Source organism: Falco rusticolus, chromosome 4 (genome assembly GCF_015220075.1).
Source record: "Falco rusticolus isolate bFalRus1 chromosome 4, bFalRus1.pri, whole genome shotgun sequence".
In the NCBI taxonomy this organism is placed as follows: Eukaryota; Metazoa; Chordata; class Aves; order Falconiformes; family Falconidae; genus Falco; species Falco rusticolus.
In genome coordinates this window covers 57861581-57879939 of record NC_051190.1, presented here as the reverse complement: position 1 = coordinate 57879939, position 18359 = coordinate 57861581, and the positions used below count along the sequence as shown (strand labels likewise).

General features: G+C 41.7%; 1 protein-coding gene across 2 annotated transcripts in view; it reads left to right on the top strand.

Annotated features, from left to right (window-relative positions):
* The window catches only part of PRKAG2 (protein kinase AMP-activated non-catalytic subunit gamma 2), a 223293-nt gene that overhangs the window by 48904 nt on the left and 156030 nt on the right, over positions 1-18359 (top strand). The window contains exon 1 of one of the 2 annotated variants that reach the window (XM_037386869.1): positions 5705-5842. The exons of the other annotated variant lie outside the window; for it this stretch is intronic. Within the exon in view, the coding sequence (XP_037242766.1) occupies positions 5762-5842 (81 nt within the window). The 5' untranslated portion in view covers positions 5705-5761. Of the gene's footprint in view, positions 1-5704; positions 5843-18359 lie in introns of those variants that run through there. 2 annotated transcript variants of the gene reach the window in all.

Genomic DNA, 18359 nt, shown 5'->3' with positions numbered 1-18359 from the left:
GAGCATGAAGTAGCCTAAAGGCAGAGGGATCAAGGGAGGCAGCAGCAGAGCTGAGGCATCTCCATTCATCCATACTGCCATTGCTGTGTCCTCATGGAAGTGCTGCTCCTTAGAGGTCCCGCTCTGGGACCAGTGAAGCAGAAAAGTCATATGGCAGAGTACAGATTTTCATAGATCCCAACTGAAAGTCTTAGGTATGCACACAGATATACAAGGATTTTATGCTGGAACTGTGGTTGGAGCTCTTGCTCTTAACCCACCAGTTCCTACTCCCACGTGGTTTTCTCCCATTTCTAGATGCTTCATCTTTCCAGATGCTTCATCCTTCTTCTGTTGTCTTGTGGGACTGTTTCTGACCCACTATTTCTTTTCTGAGAAACACCCTTTGTGGGACTATTTCAGTCCCCCAAAGGGTGTTTCTCAGCCAAGCCTTTATGGGGTACGCTAAAAGCAAGGTAAGACTTGTCTGCTGTCTTTCAGGACTTTTAAAATTCAGTGCTTTTGTTAGAGAAGAAAAGCACTGGGCTCTCTGAGCTGGCCCACAGGGTATAATTGAGGTCACAGTGAGTCACCAGTCGCTACCCTTGAGTTTTGCACAATTCTGATTCAAAACCTCCCAGACCATTGCTGATACCAGTGTCACAGCCCCCCTGAATGCCTCAGGCAGGGCTGAATGAGGGACCACTGACTCTGCAACATTAATTTTGCTCTCTGATTTATTAATCCTCGGAGGTCAGGTCATCTCTAAGGGACTTCATCCACATCATAGAGGATTACAGTCCAAAGTGTCAGTCCTTTGCTCCCTGAGTTATTGAACACTATGTCCTAACCCAACCCTTGTAATTCTCCCCTGTCACTCAGAGGCTAACGCTGACCACAGATACAGCCCAGCTCTCCAGGAGTGCCTCCAGCCTCCTCCTCCCCACTATGATACAGGAAAGAGGCTGCATCCCTCGATCTGTGTAGCTCTAGACAGGGAGACAAGGTGGGAAGGAAAGGCAGTGCAGAGCAGGGCACAAGGCAGCCTCCAATACTGTCGTTGCATGAGCACCTAATAACTTCAGTATCATTTGCATTTGGGTATACATGTAAATACAGAGAAAAAAACCATCTGCTTTAGTCCTGCTGAAGGACTAGACATTAATTCAAGCATGCAGCTATCCTTCTTTTGGTACCTGAGCTGGCTGCTGCATCTCTGGGCCAGCATGATCCACCTTCATTGTAGAGGCTTGCAGGGTGCTCTCTCCCCTGAGAGACATGGGCACTTACTCACTGGGGTTTGGTTTTTCTCACATGGATCCTCTTCTGGCTTGTCAACAGTGAGTCAGGAATCCCAGATATTTGGTTCATTGCTTGGTAGATCATGCTGAAAAGTTGCAAAGAAAAAACTGGCTGTTTGGAGATGCATAAAGGAATAAACTGGTGGTTGTTGGTTTTTTTCCTGGGATATTTTTCTCCACTCCTCTCTCTTTCCATTTTGTACCATCTCCACCACCCTGATTTCCCACTTGCCTGATTTGGGGGGCTTGACTCCACAGTTCATGCCTACTTTTCATTCTTAGGGCTTAATGCTCTGTTTTCTTGTACTCCCTTTTCTAACCCTGGCAGATTGTGGCTGCCCTTTGCCAAACATCAACTCTTCAGAGACTACTTTAGGTGTCCTACTATGGGCTGGTGTAGCTTACGGTGTGGCTCAGGAGTTTTCTCTACCCATTTCACCTTTCCCTTGGGCTTTGCTGGTCTCCCAACTGCTACTCTGGCTTTTCCTGCCCTTTAAGGAGTTGCTTCTCTCACCTGAGCATCCCCCAAGTGCATTGGTTTCTTGGCTGCAGGCTGCTGTGGTACCATCTGTGTTGCGTGTCACTTTTGGTTGCTGCTCTCTGTGCTCAGTAGGAACAGGAACAGGGCAACCATGAATATGACGACTGCGTTCCTTGTAAAAATATGAAAAACGTTTCTTAATTACACACTGAACAAAAGCCCTGCCCTGCCACGCAGAGCTCTGGCTCACCGTGTGCTTCAGTAATCGCTTTATGCTATATGTTTCTAAGTGGTGTCTTCACAGACAGTAGCTCCATTGATTTCAAGGGAGAACAAGGAGACCATAATGGAAGCAGGCCCTATGAACTCATCTAATTTATGTGGTACTTACAAAACCACCAGATCTTTGTGGAAAATTATAGAATATAAATAATAGCAACCAATAGCCAGGCATTTTCAGTCTCCTCTGGGAAATTGTGGAAGGTTGCTGTACTGCCAGTTTGAGATTTATGATACTTGTACTTGGACCAAAAAGATTAAATAGAGTTGGTGTTCTGGAACAGCTTGAGGGAATTGTGCAGGAATTTTGTGCAACTAAATCTAAAGCTGATTGAGGGTCTAGCTTTGAATTTTTGCAAACCAGAATCCTTAAACTCTTCAAATGGAAAAACAAGATGCAGCTGGTACAACACTGACTGTTTTTGTCGGGCAAGTATTTCCATTGCCTTATGCTGGTGAAAATGTGATAGTCACGAATCTGCTTTCCTCGTAGTTTGGTCTTTGGACTATAAGTGAGTGTGTGATTCACTGTCAAAGGCACGAGTGGGTTTTGGTAATATTTTTTTTAAGGTTTTTTTTCCCCACCCTCTAGCATCACTGCCTCGTAAAAATATGAAAAACTTATGGTCAGTCCAAATATGTGAGCAATGCAGAAGTGCTCCAATATGAAAACTTTTTTAAAGACATGTATGCATACAATCAATAATGACTGCTGAGCTTGAAATGCAAAGACTTCAGAAGTAGAAAAAAATATATTTTTTAGTCTGAAAAATCTATTGACATGGAAAGTTGATTATACAGAGCATTTTCTGGAGGCTTCTGAACTGCCCTTAATATATAAGGAAACAGCTGGAATTTTGGATCCCTGTTCATACGGACTGCTGGAACTTGTCAGTAAGGTATGGTTGAAAACATTATTTAATGACTTTATTTGGGTGGTTTCACATGTTGCACTGTCTTGTGCAAGATGTTGTGCACTAACTCACTGCTGCTTTTTGCCACTGATGTTGCTGCATTTCAGTCCTGAGCCTCAGCACCTCCATTAGAGCATGTGCACTTGAAATCCCAATTTGAAACACGGTATTTATTCAGAAGTCAGTTTGGTTTTTTTCTCAGATCTTCACTAGTTGCTTAGCCAGCCACATATGCGCACAGGTATTTGATCTTGGAATAATTCAGTCATAAGAGAGGTTTTAATTAATTAATAAATAATACATAAATATTTACATAAATGTGATTGGGATGACATAGGCCTGTAGATTCAAAAATAGCTTGGGCTTTTTTGGCAGGACACATCAACATAAATGTAGAGTAGTTATTAAATAATGGTAAGAAATGATAACAAAACCTCCCTACCTTTTTTTCATCCCAGGAGAGTGAAAGAAAATGGCAAATTATTCAGTGTTTTTCATGGATGTCAGAAACTGGACAGAATCCAAAAACTAGTTCAGCAAATATTTATGAAACGGTATCTAAACCATTAACTGTTCTGCTTATCTGAGATGCAGTTGTGCAATCTGTTTCTCCTGCTTCATACTCCTTATCCAAAGGTGGGGGAGCAAAAGGCATGTTTTTGAGGTAGAATTTGTGCCAAATCAGACTTAGAGACAAGAACCAGTTTTGAAGATTAATTTTAAAAATCCACCTTAATAGGTCAGGGCAATTCTTGAAATTGGCTACATCAAACTGAGCCCTGTGAGCGAATTGAAAGGGATGATTTAGGGATATGGGACATTTTCCTGGCTGTTAATACCCCTTTTATTTGATGTGATCTCTAAACAGAATAATCCTTTTAAGTTAGCTATACAGGGAAGCATTTGAGCTGAACCTTGCTTTGCAGTCTGGCTTGTAGGAAGAACCTCTTTTATTCCAAGATAAATCCAATCTTCCCTTTTGCCCTCTCTAGGTCTGCCGCAGATGCCTTCCTTTCTCTTACAGCTCAAGTAGGAGAGACACAAATGTGTTTTGCTTGCTCCGGCTGGTTGACTGGTTTCTCTGGTACCCATGAAACCAAATTTAAGAGGAAGCTTTATTTTCCTGAACTATTTGTATATTCTGCATGCATAACATCTTCATTTAGCTGGGGAAAAAACCTTCTAAAAGCTAAATATTTGTTCGTTTCTGTGTTAAAAAGGGCTGTCACTGAGATTGTCTTAAAATGGTTCAAGTAATAGCTGCTATTTCTGAGTGAACAGTATGTGCCATTTTCAGCTTTTTTGCTCCGAAGGGACTTGTTTTATCAGATGCACTTAGCACGCCAAGGGAGGGGAGGGCAGCAGCCTGGGATGTGCTCTCTGCCTGGCACATGAGGGGCATCAGCTGGACCTCAGCTTTTTTGCTGCTGACGAAAACATACTGCCTGTTTTTGGTGATATATATTATTTGATTTAGACAGAATTAAGGGCAATACTAGTTGCACCCGGTTGCAAAAGGGTGCAGGGTCCTGCAGTGAACAGGATAAGTAGACCGAGAGTGATGCATAAGGCAAGTCCACCTCACTGTAACAATTTAGTGACTGGTAGCCATTAATTAAAGCAAATCCTCCATGTTGAAGAGTATTTGAATACATCATCACAAATGTTATTTTGAAATGGCCAAGAAAGGATTGGCAATGCTTCATGGCTCAGGATCTGGCCACCTGTTTCTCCAGAGAAGTGTCAGTTCATTGCATGAGTATTTTGATGCCTTTTGTTAAAATACTGGAAGCTGCAGAGATTATCTTTCTGCCTTTTGCCTTCACGCTAGCTTTGTTCTACCAGAGGTCACCTCATCTACGGCAGCCTTTGATAGCATCTTGGCCAAGGATATGGGCCCCATGGTCTGGGGGGTGATTTCTTTGCCAGTAAAGGTTGATGGAGTAATCAAAGCTGAACATGGTTATAAAGAAGGATTTGTCAAGTAATTCTTGATGAAGAAAACTCAGATCCCTGCATTCCTCGGCTCCTGCTGGGAGAATTTGCATTGCTCTGCTAGAACTTGCTCATGTGATAACCTTTCAAAATCTCTGCTATTATCTTTATCTATTATCTTTGAATGATAATGTTATAATTTATGCTCGAACACTGTATTTTCCTGGTGAGGTCTTTACAATAAATGATGAAGTCGTTTAAGTCTTCCCCTGTTTGTGCTGCAGATGGGAAAACCTAAGCCCAGAGAAGTACTGGGACTTTTGTACAGCTACAAAGTGGACTTGTGGTGAAGTGGGAAACAGGGCTGTTACGGTGCAGCAGATACTCCAGCAGCTGAAAATGCATCTGCTGCTCTGTGCTCCCTTCCCTTAAGTATTCGATACTGATGCAGATGCAGCCTCAGTTATCTGAAACTTCTGCTATTGAAAACAGGATCTTTTGTTTCTTCTGATCACATTAAAAACGTCTGCGGTTATTTGAACTCTCCAGCTTCTCTGGTGTACCCACAACATTTAGCTAATGCACCCAATACAGCACTTAATTACCTGCTTGTGCCATCCGTGCACATCACTGGCCCCCATCGGAGTTAATGTGGCAGGTTGCTGCAGTCCTGTAATCGAATCTTGCGATGCCTAAAGCATTTTTGGCAGGGAGCCTGCAGCGAGGGAGAAAACCCGTCGCCTGCCTTCTCCTGCGTTACCTACTGCTCCTGCCATCCTCTTGCAGCACAGCGATGGGAAGGAGGAACACACCCAGCCCTGGTCCCCATCTGTTGCAGCATCGGCTTCAGTAGCAGAGCCTGAGATGTTTAAATGCGCTTGCCTTTAGGGAAAACCTTTGAATGCAGTTCTTCAATGGACGTTTCCAGCCAGACTGCAGGATTTTTCAGAGCTGTAAGTCAGAACAGGGCTCGACTGTATGTGGGTTTCTTTGGATTTAATTATTTTTATCTTCATTTTTATTTCTAATTTATTTATCTTAGCAAGGGGAATAGGTTTTGCATTCATGTAGGTGGATGCCGGAGTGCACTGCAGGACTCTGTCGGAAGGCAGGCATTCTTCAAGCTGTGTAAGAAATGCATGGTTCTCGGGTATTTTGGTTTTTTTCAGTGTTTTGTCTCTTTTGTATGCATGGCTGGCACAGGGCTGTTGTCCTGTTTTTAGAGCATTTAATTACAATAGATACTCCAAGGCAGAACAAAATGTTCTTTTATCTAGTTAAAGAATGTAGCTTGGTTTTTTGTTTTGTTTTGGTTTTTCCTTGCATAACTTTTCCTTAGTGTTTTGGAAAGAGGGATTATCTTTTGGGGGGTGTTTATTTAATTTCAGCCTAAAACCATCTGGTCTCTGCATCCTGCAATGCCTGGTTTCTCATGCTGCTCATCTCAGGGCAGCCTGAACTGCTGGGCAACTAATTGCTGTGGCTAGTCACTGCAAACCCCAAAGAGCAGGTTTTCAGCAACTCCTGTTCTGCTTATTGATTTTAATTTGATATTTGATGAGATTTGTCAGGATAGAGAAGTGTATTACAGGCTTCATGTGTTCCTCTTGCATTTTTCTCTTTCCACTACCAGAATAAATGCTGAGCGCATGCAATTTGTGCTGCAGTTAATGGACCTGGGAGATAATGAATGTCCGATAATGATGAGGCTGACTCTTTTCTGGGACCAGACCCAAAGCCTGAAGGGTTTAAAGGTGCCCTGTTAGTGGGATGATGGCAGGGGTTTAGTGAATAGCAACTGAAATTTATTCTAGCATAAGATGCAATGTATTTTGCCAGCTTGTTGGTCACTGTGTTTTAGCTGCTGTTATAGGCCACAGGAGAGATTAGAATACCTGCCTTTGGGGAAGGAATTTCACCCTAGCTATACCCCCTGTATGGGCTGAAGAGTTAGGAGTTTAGGAGAGGCTGGAAAGCAGAGGCTGCACTGACTTTGAGCAGCCCTGGGAGGTGAGAGAAACCTGAAGCTGCTGAAACTGGGAGTCTAGAGAGCAGGAGCATCTATTGGAAGAGGGAACGGTGGGCAGGAGGATGAAATAGATCCTGGCGACCTGGGGCCAACCCTTGATCCAAAGGGAGGTAGTGGGAAACCCAACAAAAGAGGACTCTCTTGCACTTCAATTTAGTCCATTTTTATTTCTGGGAGTGGAATAAAAATGTATTTGTTTTGAAAAATGCTACAGTTTGAAATAAAAAAAAAAAACCACCACCCCCAAAACCCACTCCATCAATCTGTACTAGGATGTCTGACACTCATCAAGAAGAAATCAGGAGAATTAAAAGCAATATTGTTACAAACCTTTAAAGGCAAACCACAGCATTGGTGGAAGCCACCTGTAGCCAGTTTGCTTCAGGCAGCAAACAGCCACTGGTGGTTTTTCCATTGGGAGGAGAAAATCCCTGTGTCATTTCAGCATGTTTGGCCACCAAAGTATGTCCAGTGACAAGCTGATTTGGAGCCAAGAAATATATGTAATCATCTTAAATTTAAAAGAAATGGCAGTTAGAAAACTGTAAAAGCTTGTTATCGTGTCTGTAGGCACACATTATATGATTATGTTTGCCATATATATTCTCCTATGTGACAGCATGTTTTATATGTGTGTAAAAAAAAAAATGATGCCCCATGAGATGAGCCCTGACACATCTACATCTGGGAGGACATAGTCACCACTGAAGTCTGTTTCTGCTTCTCACTGTAGATATTAATACTTTTGCTTTTTGAACTGATAAATATTTTGATAGATTTATCCTCTTGCTTTGATGTAAGAGACACTTTTTTAATAGGTATTTAATGATTTCTACTGCCTGATTGCAGTTCTAAGTCCAATTTCCATTCTTAATAGAGCTCAAAATAAATGTTAACAAAACTTGGATTTAAATGCATACCAATAGTTGTACAGCTATTCAATACATATACATAGAAATTGGCATTCCTGGTGAGAAAAAAATAACCAATTTTTTTAGGACCATATTACTTGCATTAGCTTAATTTTTGTTAGTGAGGAAAAAGATCAGTATTTTTCTATGAAAATAAAAATAAAAAGCAAAGTAAGAATAAAAAAACCTTACTCTGAATCAAAATTTCCTCCTTGTGGACTTAACCTTGAGAAAAAAAAAGATGGTTTGGTTGTATTTCATTTAAGTTTTGTTTCCCGCCTGGGTGCTTGCTTGTTTTGTGGGAGGATTTGGTGATGCTCCTTGGCAGCGCGGGTGTCCGTACCGGGTTGAGCCGCAGGCAGAGGCTCTCCCTGTGCATTGGTTTGGTAATCCCAGTGTGAGTTGTATTTTTTTGTGACAAATGGGTTTGGACTGTCTGCCACATGGCTTGGAGCAACAGCCAGTTATAAAATGGCCTCTCCCGCGCCAGGCTCGTACTCTGCCCATCTGTCACTATGTCCAGGGTGTCCTGCTAACATGGAAATGTTTCCCACACTTTCCAAGCAGGATCAAATGCTTCTTGACACATTTTGGTGCACAAACTGCCAGCCACACCAAATGCAGATTTGCCTGTTTCAGCTCACCAGTGTGTCTGCTGGGTTTCAAAACCATTGCATAGGGCAGAAATTACTTTTGGCAACATGTATATGTAGATATCAAGCTTAAGTTTTCAATTGAATTTATGTGATTGTGTGTTTGCTTGTCTTTTCTCCACAGTGTGTTCAGACAGGTCTATTGTAGTCGTGATGCTTAAATGGGCACATGAAGAATAAGATGGTTAAAAACAGAAGACTCTTGCTAAAGGAGCCAGAAGTGAATATGGCTCATTCGTAAGGGGTTTTTTCCCTGCACTGGATCTAAACTAGGAGCAATTTATTTTTTGGGGGGGTAAGAGTAGATACCAATGAAAGCCATAGCCTTTGAAAGAAGCCTGCAGTTTATTTGTGGAAATATCTGCCTTAAAATTTTAGCATTGCGTGTACAGTAATGAGAAAAAAACCCCCAGTATGTTATTTTTGTCCTTCCCTTTCCATATGAGGATTATTTCCAAACTGAACCCACTGCAAAAACTTATTGATAGCTATTTCAACTAAGAGTGAGTAATCCCTTTATTGTGTTCTTCCATTTGTCTCATTGTTCATAAGATTTTCCAGATGGGTAAATATTTTATCCATCTTTCTTCCAGAGATGGTCATTGGTGTCTTCTGACACCTTTTCGGAACAGAGCTATGATGCTTTTTGATGCACATCCCTTGAGACAGCCTTAATGAGTGGCCGGGGCTTGGTGTGAGGAGGTCTGGAAGTGTGAGATATACTGTCCCTTGGTCATCTCCCTTAGGTCACACCAATTCTCTTAACAAACATGCTTTTCCCAGAGGTTGTATAGCTGGCCTGTTTTCTTGAAGGTTAGGTTCTAGTTTTTCCAGTTGGACACAATGGCTCCTTCAGTTTCACTTCAATGGGTGCTCACCCTGTCAAAGAGTTAACCCTGTTTCCTATGCAGCGGCCAAAGCTGTGCAAGGAAAATTAGGAACATCTTAGGAACACTTAGAAATGCCAGCAGAGCTTAGGACCTCATTGTGCTACCCATTGTATGGATGCCTATAGTGTGTCTAGACTGCAAGCAAAGACATGATTGAAGTTGGCCTTAAATTAGCCCGGCTGAGTCCTGACAGATGTACAACAGCGGGAGCAAGGAGCTCAAAGTGAGCTAAATTGCTGGAGGATTTACTCAGCCTCCCGCAGGGATTTTGCAGCCTACGCTAACCCATGTGTTGTCATGGCTACACTTTTATCAGTGCTGTGTGGAGCTGGGTGAAAGTGAGCTGGTGTAAACCACGCTTGCGATTGCTGTGTAGACGTGCCTGTAGTAAGATGCAATCCCTTTTCTGGACAGCTTGCTTTCTGAATAGAGGGGGGAAAGGTAAATAAGTTATTTTATTCCCACTTTATAGTCAGTAAAGAGAGAGAGGTAAGAGGCAGGGTTCATTTATACTTTGCTGATTCACCCAAAGTTGTCTAACCTCTCCCAAACCAGGGGAAGGGGAGCAAATTGCCCATTGGAGATACTGGCTTTTCCTTGCTCTCTAGGCTGGACAAAAAGTGCGGGGTAGATGACTGGTGTTTTGGATGGCTGAAGTTAGATGACAGATGTCCTGTCCTTTGATGCCTTCCTAGAGGTAAACCAGAAAGCCAGGGCACGCAATGAAAGTCTCATCACTTAAGTCTGTCCATGAAGCTATTCTGGACTGGATATGCAGTCTTTAAAGTAGATGAAAGATGTAATTTATTAGTATTGCATGGCGCTGCTAACTGGAAAAAGTAGTAATGGTACCAAATTTCAGCATCTCTCAGCTCAAAGCCAAGGGTGGGACCTGAAGGACATACAAGCTGGATTTAGGGCAAAGTACTGTACTATGAATGTGATCCGGTTTTCTAGATTACCTTTGAGATTTTGAGCTTTCTTCTGTCCTTGAGGGCTTTTTATGTTGCCAGCTTCAGCAAAATGCACCTTTAAATAAAGAGCTCAGAGGGCAAAGAATGAAGACATCCATTCTTTTGGGAAATTAAAAACATAGTTTAGGCTATGGAATAAAGCATATTGGTCTCATTTTACATGTGGTGCTAAAACGTCAAGATAAACTATAGCAAAGTAACTGTAAAATTTGTAGTCATAAAATTGTTCTCTGCAGCTGCAAAGTGATGTAGGAAAATGCAGCAGGAAAGCATCAAGAGGGGAATCTTCCTTTGTCATGGGCTCCATGTATTGTCCCCTTTGACCTCCCGTTCAGGTCTTTCAGACACTAAGCACAGAGCCATCCTGTTCTGTTTTTCCTTGCCTAATTTCCCTATTCTGGGTTGTTTTTTTTTTTACTTTCTTTCTTTTTTAGTTGAGGGACTACTTGATCAGAGCAATCCCTTGCTTGCCTGGCTTTCCAGATATAAGCTTTCTTCTAGCTGTTAAGATTATTCATGGTTATTAACTGACAAGAATGTAAAGAGGAGGCAACAGGCAGCTGTCTTCCTTAAATGCAGTGAACTGGAAAAAATAGTTGCAGTTCAAGTATTTATGTCAGAGATTCTCTGCTTAGTGTGAATGTCACCATTTTTAGTCATATATATGCAAGGGAGAGCCCTGCAAGTCCTTCTCAGGCAAGGCCATCAGCTGGAGGTTTTCAGTTCTGATTTTGTTTTGGTTTACACTTCTTTAAGAAATGGTTTTCAAAGAGAATTGGCCTATAGAGAGTGGGGAAAAACATAAAAAATGCACAACACGGTGACTTTTAAAGTAGCTGAAGTGTAGAGATGATTTAGAAAGCTTCGTGATGATCCTTGCTTTGAATCCTCTTCAGATTGCCCCCATGCTGCAGTGTCTCAAGTGTTTTCATTACATTATGGGAAAATCATCTTTTGTTTCCTGCACTTCTGCTATTTTGCTGTGGCTCAAGTTAAGTTTTATAGCAAATGCGTGCTTTTCTTTGCAAATACATTGGGATTCTGTGTCTTGTTTATGTAAGACAACTATATAACTATTGGAAAGCAATTCTGTTGGTACTGAGTACGTGCCATCTGAAGGGTAATATTTTCAGTCTCCTGCAGTCCTACCCTGTAGGCGTGTCTCTTGGTTGTTTCTTAATTCCCTCATCACTCATCTGACCACATTTTCCAGGTCTGAGGTATGTTAACTTCTGCTTTCACCTTGTGTCTCTTACTAACTTTGGGTGCTTCTTGGAGGAAATGTCTCACCAGAGAAAGGTTGTCTTGAGCTGAGCACCCGGAATAGCACTTAATAATGAGTTTGTTTGTGGATTGTGGTGTCACAGGGAATATTGAGAGTTTTGTTTTCAACCCTGACTTGCTTTCTCTGCTGTTCTCTCGCTTTCTCTCTCTCTCCTCTTTTTTTTTTTTTTTTTTTTTAAATGACATTTCATTATTTACACATTTGCTGGGTTGTCCATCTGCCATTGTAATAAACATGCTGCCAGTACCATGCTGTGTGGTTCGTGGTGTGAAGAAGCTGACAAACCAGGCTGTCATGTGCACGGGGATCGTATTCAGGGAGCCCCTTGTGATGGTCTGTGACTTACTGATGAGGTGGAGAGCAGTACCCTTCATCATAGCATTTCCATACAGCCCTGAGCTCTCTGGACATTAAAAGTATTATGGGGCTTCAGGCAGAACTGATTGCATCCCACCCCAGGCTATCTGTGCTCAGCTCATCTGCAAAGGCTGAATCACCAAGAAGATACGATGGTGTTTCCTGGCAGGAGAGCATGAGGCTTAAAAGAAAATTTCATTTTTTCCATGAACAGCATAGGAATGTGTCCTACTGGTTTAAGTCTGAGGCTGAGCACAAAACAAACAACAATCCAGAATCTCTTAGCAGTTTTTGTTGATGAACCTTGTCTACAGCCTCAGAAGACAAAAGGTGAACTTGCTGTAGACTGCTGGAGATTAGTGCCTGTCAGGATCCATCAAGAGGTTTAGAAATGAAGAAGGGTGGGCTGGATGCTGCCAGTATCCCATGATCAGGATAACTCAGGCAGAACAGCTTGAAAGACAGCTGTTTTCAGGGAAATATCAAGGACGTACTGGTTTCATGGTTTTTTTTTTTTTTATCCCCTTGAAATTCTTAGTTTTAGCAGCTCTTTCTGACCAAGTGGTGGCAATCCAGACTGGGTGACCCATGGATGAGAATGGGGGAGAAATGGCTTCAGTAGCTCTTCCGTATTTTGTCTGTTTCTTGTTACAGCTGAAATAAATGCCTTGAAATTACATGTAGGCTGGTTTTCTTAGGCAAAGTTTTCGTATATGAGTTTTTTAATATAGGGTATTGAATAATCACCAGATGGATGGGGATTTTCATATACTGAGATCTGGGTTAGCTTTCAGCCAGCCATTACTCCCTAACTTTTTAGATTATGCCTCCCTGGGACTGAATATTTCCCATTTCTTCCAGGCACATAATTTAAGGTGATTTACATTCTGTTATTTCAAATCTGATGCTGTATCCATGTTGACATTGAAGTGTGCACAGCTGGTTATGCACAGACACCGGCTGCCTTCCGGACCATGCTGCCTCTGGCATCTTCATACTGTGGACAAAATCAAGTCTCTATATCTCATTTCTACAATCTCAAAATCTTCAGACCCGCTCAGTTGTTCTTTATTTGTTTGCCATTACTCTTAAGGCTATTTGTATTAAAAATTTGGAATAGCCTTGTTGAAGTACAAAACTGGCTTGCACAAAGCTAACCAGCTTTGTACATCTGTTACTGCCCACTCCCATTGAGTCATACCGAGATTTAGTCACCAGCATCCTCAGTCTCACAGTACGACTTATATATCTGTCTCCAAAACACATGCTGCAGTCTAGATGGCATGGGGGAGGGAGAAAAGCAAAGCAATGAGCAACCTGCTTCTGAAGGCATAAAGCAATGTAGCAAGACTTACGCTATACTACGATAGTATATCAAAACAGCAAAAGCAAAAGGACAGAAGTTCCTGTGTACGTCAGTTTTGAATCCTTCCTTGTGCAATAATTGAGTGATTTGATATAAATCCCCAAAGGCATCTAGATAAGATTGTTCTCAAAAAAAAGAAAAATTTCTTATCAATCAGAGCTACGAAGCTATGCCCTCTATTTCACAGAGTTCAGACTCTGGATTCTGCTCACAGGCTATTAGCATATGTAGCATATTTGCTATTCAGAGTTTTATATAGGCTTGTAATAGGTACGAATCCAAGGTTGATCAAAAAAAAATATCTGCTGGTGTGCAGACTGAGATGAACGAAATTGTTCACAGGTGATGTTAATAAAAATCCCGACTTTCTTTGTCCTTGGCGGGATAGCTGGAGTACTCATAGCGCAGTAACATTAGCAGAGGAGAAGACCCCAAGAGCCCTGTTAAGGTGTGATGCTGAGGAGTGCAGCTTTCAGCAATTTTTTGTGAAATCAGGGTTCTTGTCAGCACTCAGCTTAATTTCTCTGTATCTTGTTTTCTTTGTTTATTTTATTAAAGGAGCTGTCTCCCCATATTGAAAAGCTGTCTTAGTAAAGTGTCACCTCCTGCTTGAGTTATGTTGTAAAGAGAAACTGTAATGTCTGGCAGGCATTTCACATCCTTAAATTCAGTGCAATCCTAGCACATATATAGAACTTAGTGAAACCGAAAAATAATGTCTCATAGGTGACACCATCAGTAGTCAGGACTGCATGATGCTACCTACGCTAGGACTCTGAAGTTGCTTATAGCTGAGGAACCCAGCCTTTCAGCAGCGATAGGACATGGGGCTACCGTGAAGCTATTCTGACCCGAGTCAACTCTGAAACATGGCCAGAGAATTGACAGTGTTGGTGGGGCACAGACCCATGACCATGGGCACAGATTTCACATGACCGTGTTGTTCATGGCCATGCCTTGCATTTGAAGGGACAGTTGCAAAGTATGGCAGCAGGGAGCTGTTTGCAAAATATTCTTTTGATACCCAGCCCTGAAATGTTGGACCATTGTTGAGTGGGGCCATAAAAAGGGCCTGCTTCCACCCAAAATACCTTGGAAATTGGTCTCTGACCTGTCAATCACAGCATGCCACCGAGTACCTGGCTGGCTCCTTGTCTTCAGCCATTGCAGGGAAGCTTTGTCAGCCTGGCTGCCAAAGTAGCCTTGAAACAAAACAATTAAAAAAAGAATCCTGTCTATTCTATGTTGTTTACTGGATGCAAGGCTTTAGTGGTCTGTTATTTAAGATTGCAGCCTCCGCAACAGAAGTGCTGGAGGCCTTCTTCTGACACCAAGGTCTCCAACTGCAGAAGCTTCCAGACCAGCGTGTCTGGGCAAGCCTTTTTGGCAGGAATCCTCCCCAGTAAGGAAAGCAATAGTGAAACTGGCTGGAAAAGGTGAAAGATGGCTTGGCTAACCAGATCTTGCTCCTGTTGTTCTTTGGCTATGCTATGCCAGCCAATATATTTGCTTTCTGTATCCTAAAATGTGGGTTTTGTTCCTGTTGTTCAAAACAGTTCTGAGAAAAGGTTCTTTGTTTTCCCAGGACGTCAAAGAACAAAAATTGTATTCTTCCTTCTTTCCACGTAATTCCAAGTATCCTGATACAAGAGCTGTCAGAGGAAAATGAGCTGGAATTAGGAAGGTTCATCCTCTACCTGTAGGGGTAACCCAGACAAAAATGACCTTAGAGTTAGTCTCACCTTTGGAGGAGAAATCGGAGTGAAGAATCTGTAACCTTCGAGATACCTGTTTCTCTCCTAGAGGAAGCAGGGAAAGAAGTGGTAGAGAAAGTAAGTGCGCTTGCAGACAAAATTATCCTGACTTACACCCTGCAAAAACTAAAGCAGCTGATAAACCTGTTAAAAACAATAAAGTCGATTTAGTTGCTTTTTTACATCTGCTAACCTCCGGCGCTATCCATAAGAAAAGTCCTGGAGCATGGCCTGTTGAGTAGGTGGTGTAGGAGATTGCCCTCCCCAGGAGGGAGCCTGGTGGGTAGGAGGAGCACTGAGCCCTGGCTCTGCTGTGTCACAGCCCTGCTGTCCTCTGGAAAAACCTTTGATATCCCCGGGGCCGTATTCTTCAGTGAATATAACAGAAGCTGCCATGACAACCTTTTGTAAATAGAAGTGGATTGAAAACAAAATAAATCTGAAGCAGCTTTGTGTCTGTAAAGTCAATCTAAACTGCTCAAGAGGTCGTTTTTTTCTAATTGGGCATGGCAGGAGTGACGTCTGGCTGTCAGCGCTGAGTGATGTGAACGACTGGCTGAGGAACAGGAGCGTGGCAGGAAAGCTAACAAAACCTTGCGAAATAGGCTTTTCATACTCTTAATTCCAGGTTAGCAGCACTAGGAGCTGCAGTCTCTGGTGCCCAGGGATGATCATAGACTGTGGTCTCTGCAGAAGTTGCCTATCCAAGGACATAATGCAGGACTGATGGATACAGGGAGTAATGCCATTTGTTTTTCAGCCAGAGCTCTGCAGCCTCAAACGCGAAGGACTCTTCCTTGTACCAGGATGTCATTGTATGCCTTTGGCAGAGGTTTCTAAAGTGTCTCTCCAGAACCATGTGATTTTCCAGGGCATTTATTCCAAGTGCAGCAAAGCAGAGCTGGAGAGCAAGAAAGTTGTCTAAGAACAGTTGCAATCCCAGGTTAATGGCAGAGCAACCCTTCAATGTGTGTCTGTTGGCAGAAGAACAGAGCGGTCAGATACGCGATAGGGGCTGTGGCTGCACCATTGGCCTGTCAAGAGTTCTGTGGTGTTTTGCAACACTTTTGGAGCAATTTTTGTTTTGCCTTTTTTTAAGGAGTTACTGTATCATCAGCTGCTGGATGAAGAGGAACACAAGGAAGAAATAAGATAGTCTGTATTCTGCAGAGATACATGCAAAGAGAAAATAAGCATCTAATTTCCTTGCTTAACCAACAGGTTGGAATTGAGAGAGCAGTGTTTGCAGCCTGGGATTTGGTACGTGTATTTTTTCCTTCTGTAAATGGATGCCTTCATACAGAGAATCCCATGAAGAAGTGGAAGATGAAAAAATTGTTAGACAGCAGCTACAATTACAGACTTTATCACAGGACTAACAGTACAATTATTACCCTGTTTGAAATGTTCTCCAGCACTGTATTAACAAAGGCAGGCCTCATGCTGTCCAAAGTATAGTTCCAGTTGTTGTAAAGACAGAAGAAGTTAGCATACCTCCATGATATCTGAGAGGTAAAAATTAGAATAGAGTGTCAGCTGGGTTTCATGATACTTTTAGACTTTAAGATTTAATATATATGTGTTTTTAAGCTTGGAATTGTAACCGGGACCTGAAATTTAGCTTCTAGAAAAATAGCTGTACCTACCTACCCCCTGCTGGTTTTTGAAAATCTCTGCTCAAAAAAAGAAGTTACAGTTTCATTCTTAGCTGTTCCAGATTTTCTGAATAGCTTTTTCAACCCTGATTACTAGGTATGTGTCCCCTTAAACCCAGTTTCTTCTATCCACTCTCCAGCCTTCCTAACCAGCAGGTTTTCTCCCTGTGGATTACACCAAGTAGTAATATAGGGATGCCAATATATGGAGCTCAAAAGAGGTTATTTCCTTGATTTATTTCATGGAAAACGACTTAGCACACATCAGATTCCAGCTTCTGCACTACCAAAGATGGGTAGAGGAAAACGTTGGTAAATCCTTTGGCTAAATTAAAGTCAACATGAGGGGATACTTGGTTTTGTGTAACTTTCTATTAGGCTTTTAAACTTCTTAACAGAGATTCTTCACTGAAGTCTTGCAGTAACATATGAAGTAGGAATAACAATAATAATGATAATCCATTTATTGACAGTGTTTATAAATGCCATTTATGGATGAATATTTTTTATATGGAGTATGTAAGTAATTTTTATCTTAACTAAGCAAATTAATACAGAAGTTTTTCTTTAAGGTCCTGTGGTGCCTGGTTCAGCCTCTGTCAGATATTGATAACAGTGAAAATCTAATCCAAACAAATTGCCTCTTCTTTTGGTTTTGAGAAGTTTCCTTAATGTTTTTATTTGCAAACAAAGGTGATGTGAAAAACAGCCGTTAAAGCATGGGGATGACGGTGACGTTATGTAGTTGGGTTGATGCTTTATTGTTTGGCCCTTTGTAGATGGTTCCCATTGAATGTGCATAGACAGAGCTGAGAGCATACTAATTTGTCATGAATACTTTGGTTTGTGGCCTAATGATTTGGGGCCAGCTTGGCCAAGCCTGGCTGCTGCTGCTTTTTTTTTTTTTTTTCTTCCCCTTTCCAACTTGGCATGAATTACTCCCATGTGCTTCAGTTCCAGTAATTCAATATTTTGTTCCTTATTTTTGTTGTTTGTTATGTAACCAGAATATTTTCAAACACTTGTAAGGATTATGCCTGAGTTATACACATTTTTGAGCATATTTTGGATTTAGTATGATTACACAATGTGATGTGATTAGACCTGTGGCTGCTATGAATTCTGAAGGCAAGCAAGACTTGCAGACTTCCCGAATGGTGCTAATTTTTAATTAAGCTATATTTAATCTCAAATTTGGTTTACATGAAATTGCTTTTTATTTATGTTTTGACCTGTTTTAAATGGCATGCAGATGTGGTGGTAGAGAAGCACTGAATCATTACATGAAAAGGATGATGCCTTGCATCTGGGATGTTCTGCACTGGGGAGGTATTCCTGACATTTAGATCAAGATTTGGGATCCAAGATTCAGTTCTACAGAACACAGCATTAGGCAACCTCATGCTTTTGGTTGCAGACTTACTCATTATCTATTTTTCTGATCAAACAGATGCTATACTTGACACTAACATAATTTCCTTATGCACGTAGAAAGGAGCTCTAAAAATCCCATAGCTGGAACATGAAGTAGCATAAACAGAACAGACGGCAGTATGCAGAATGTAATTACAGTTTGGTTTTGTAATTACATCTTTG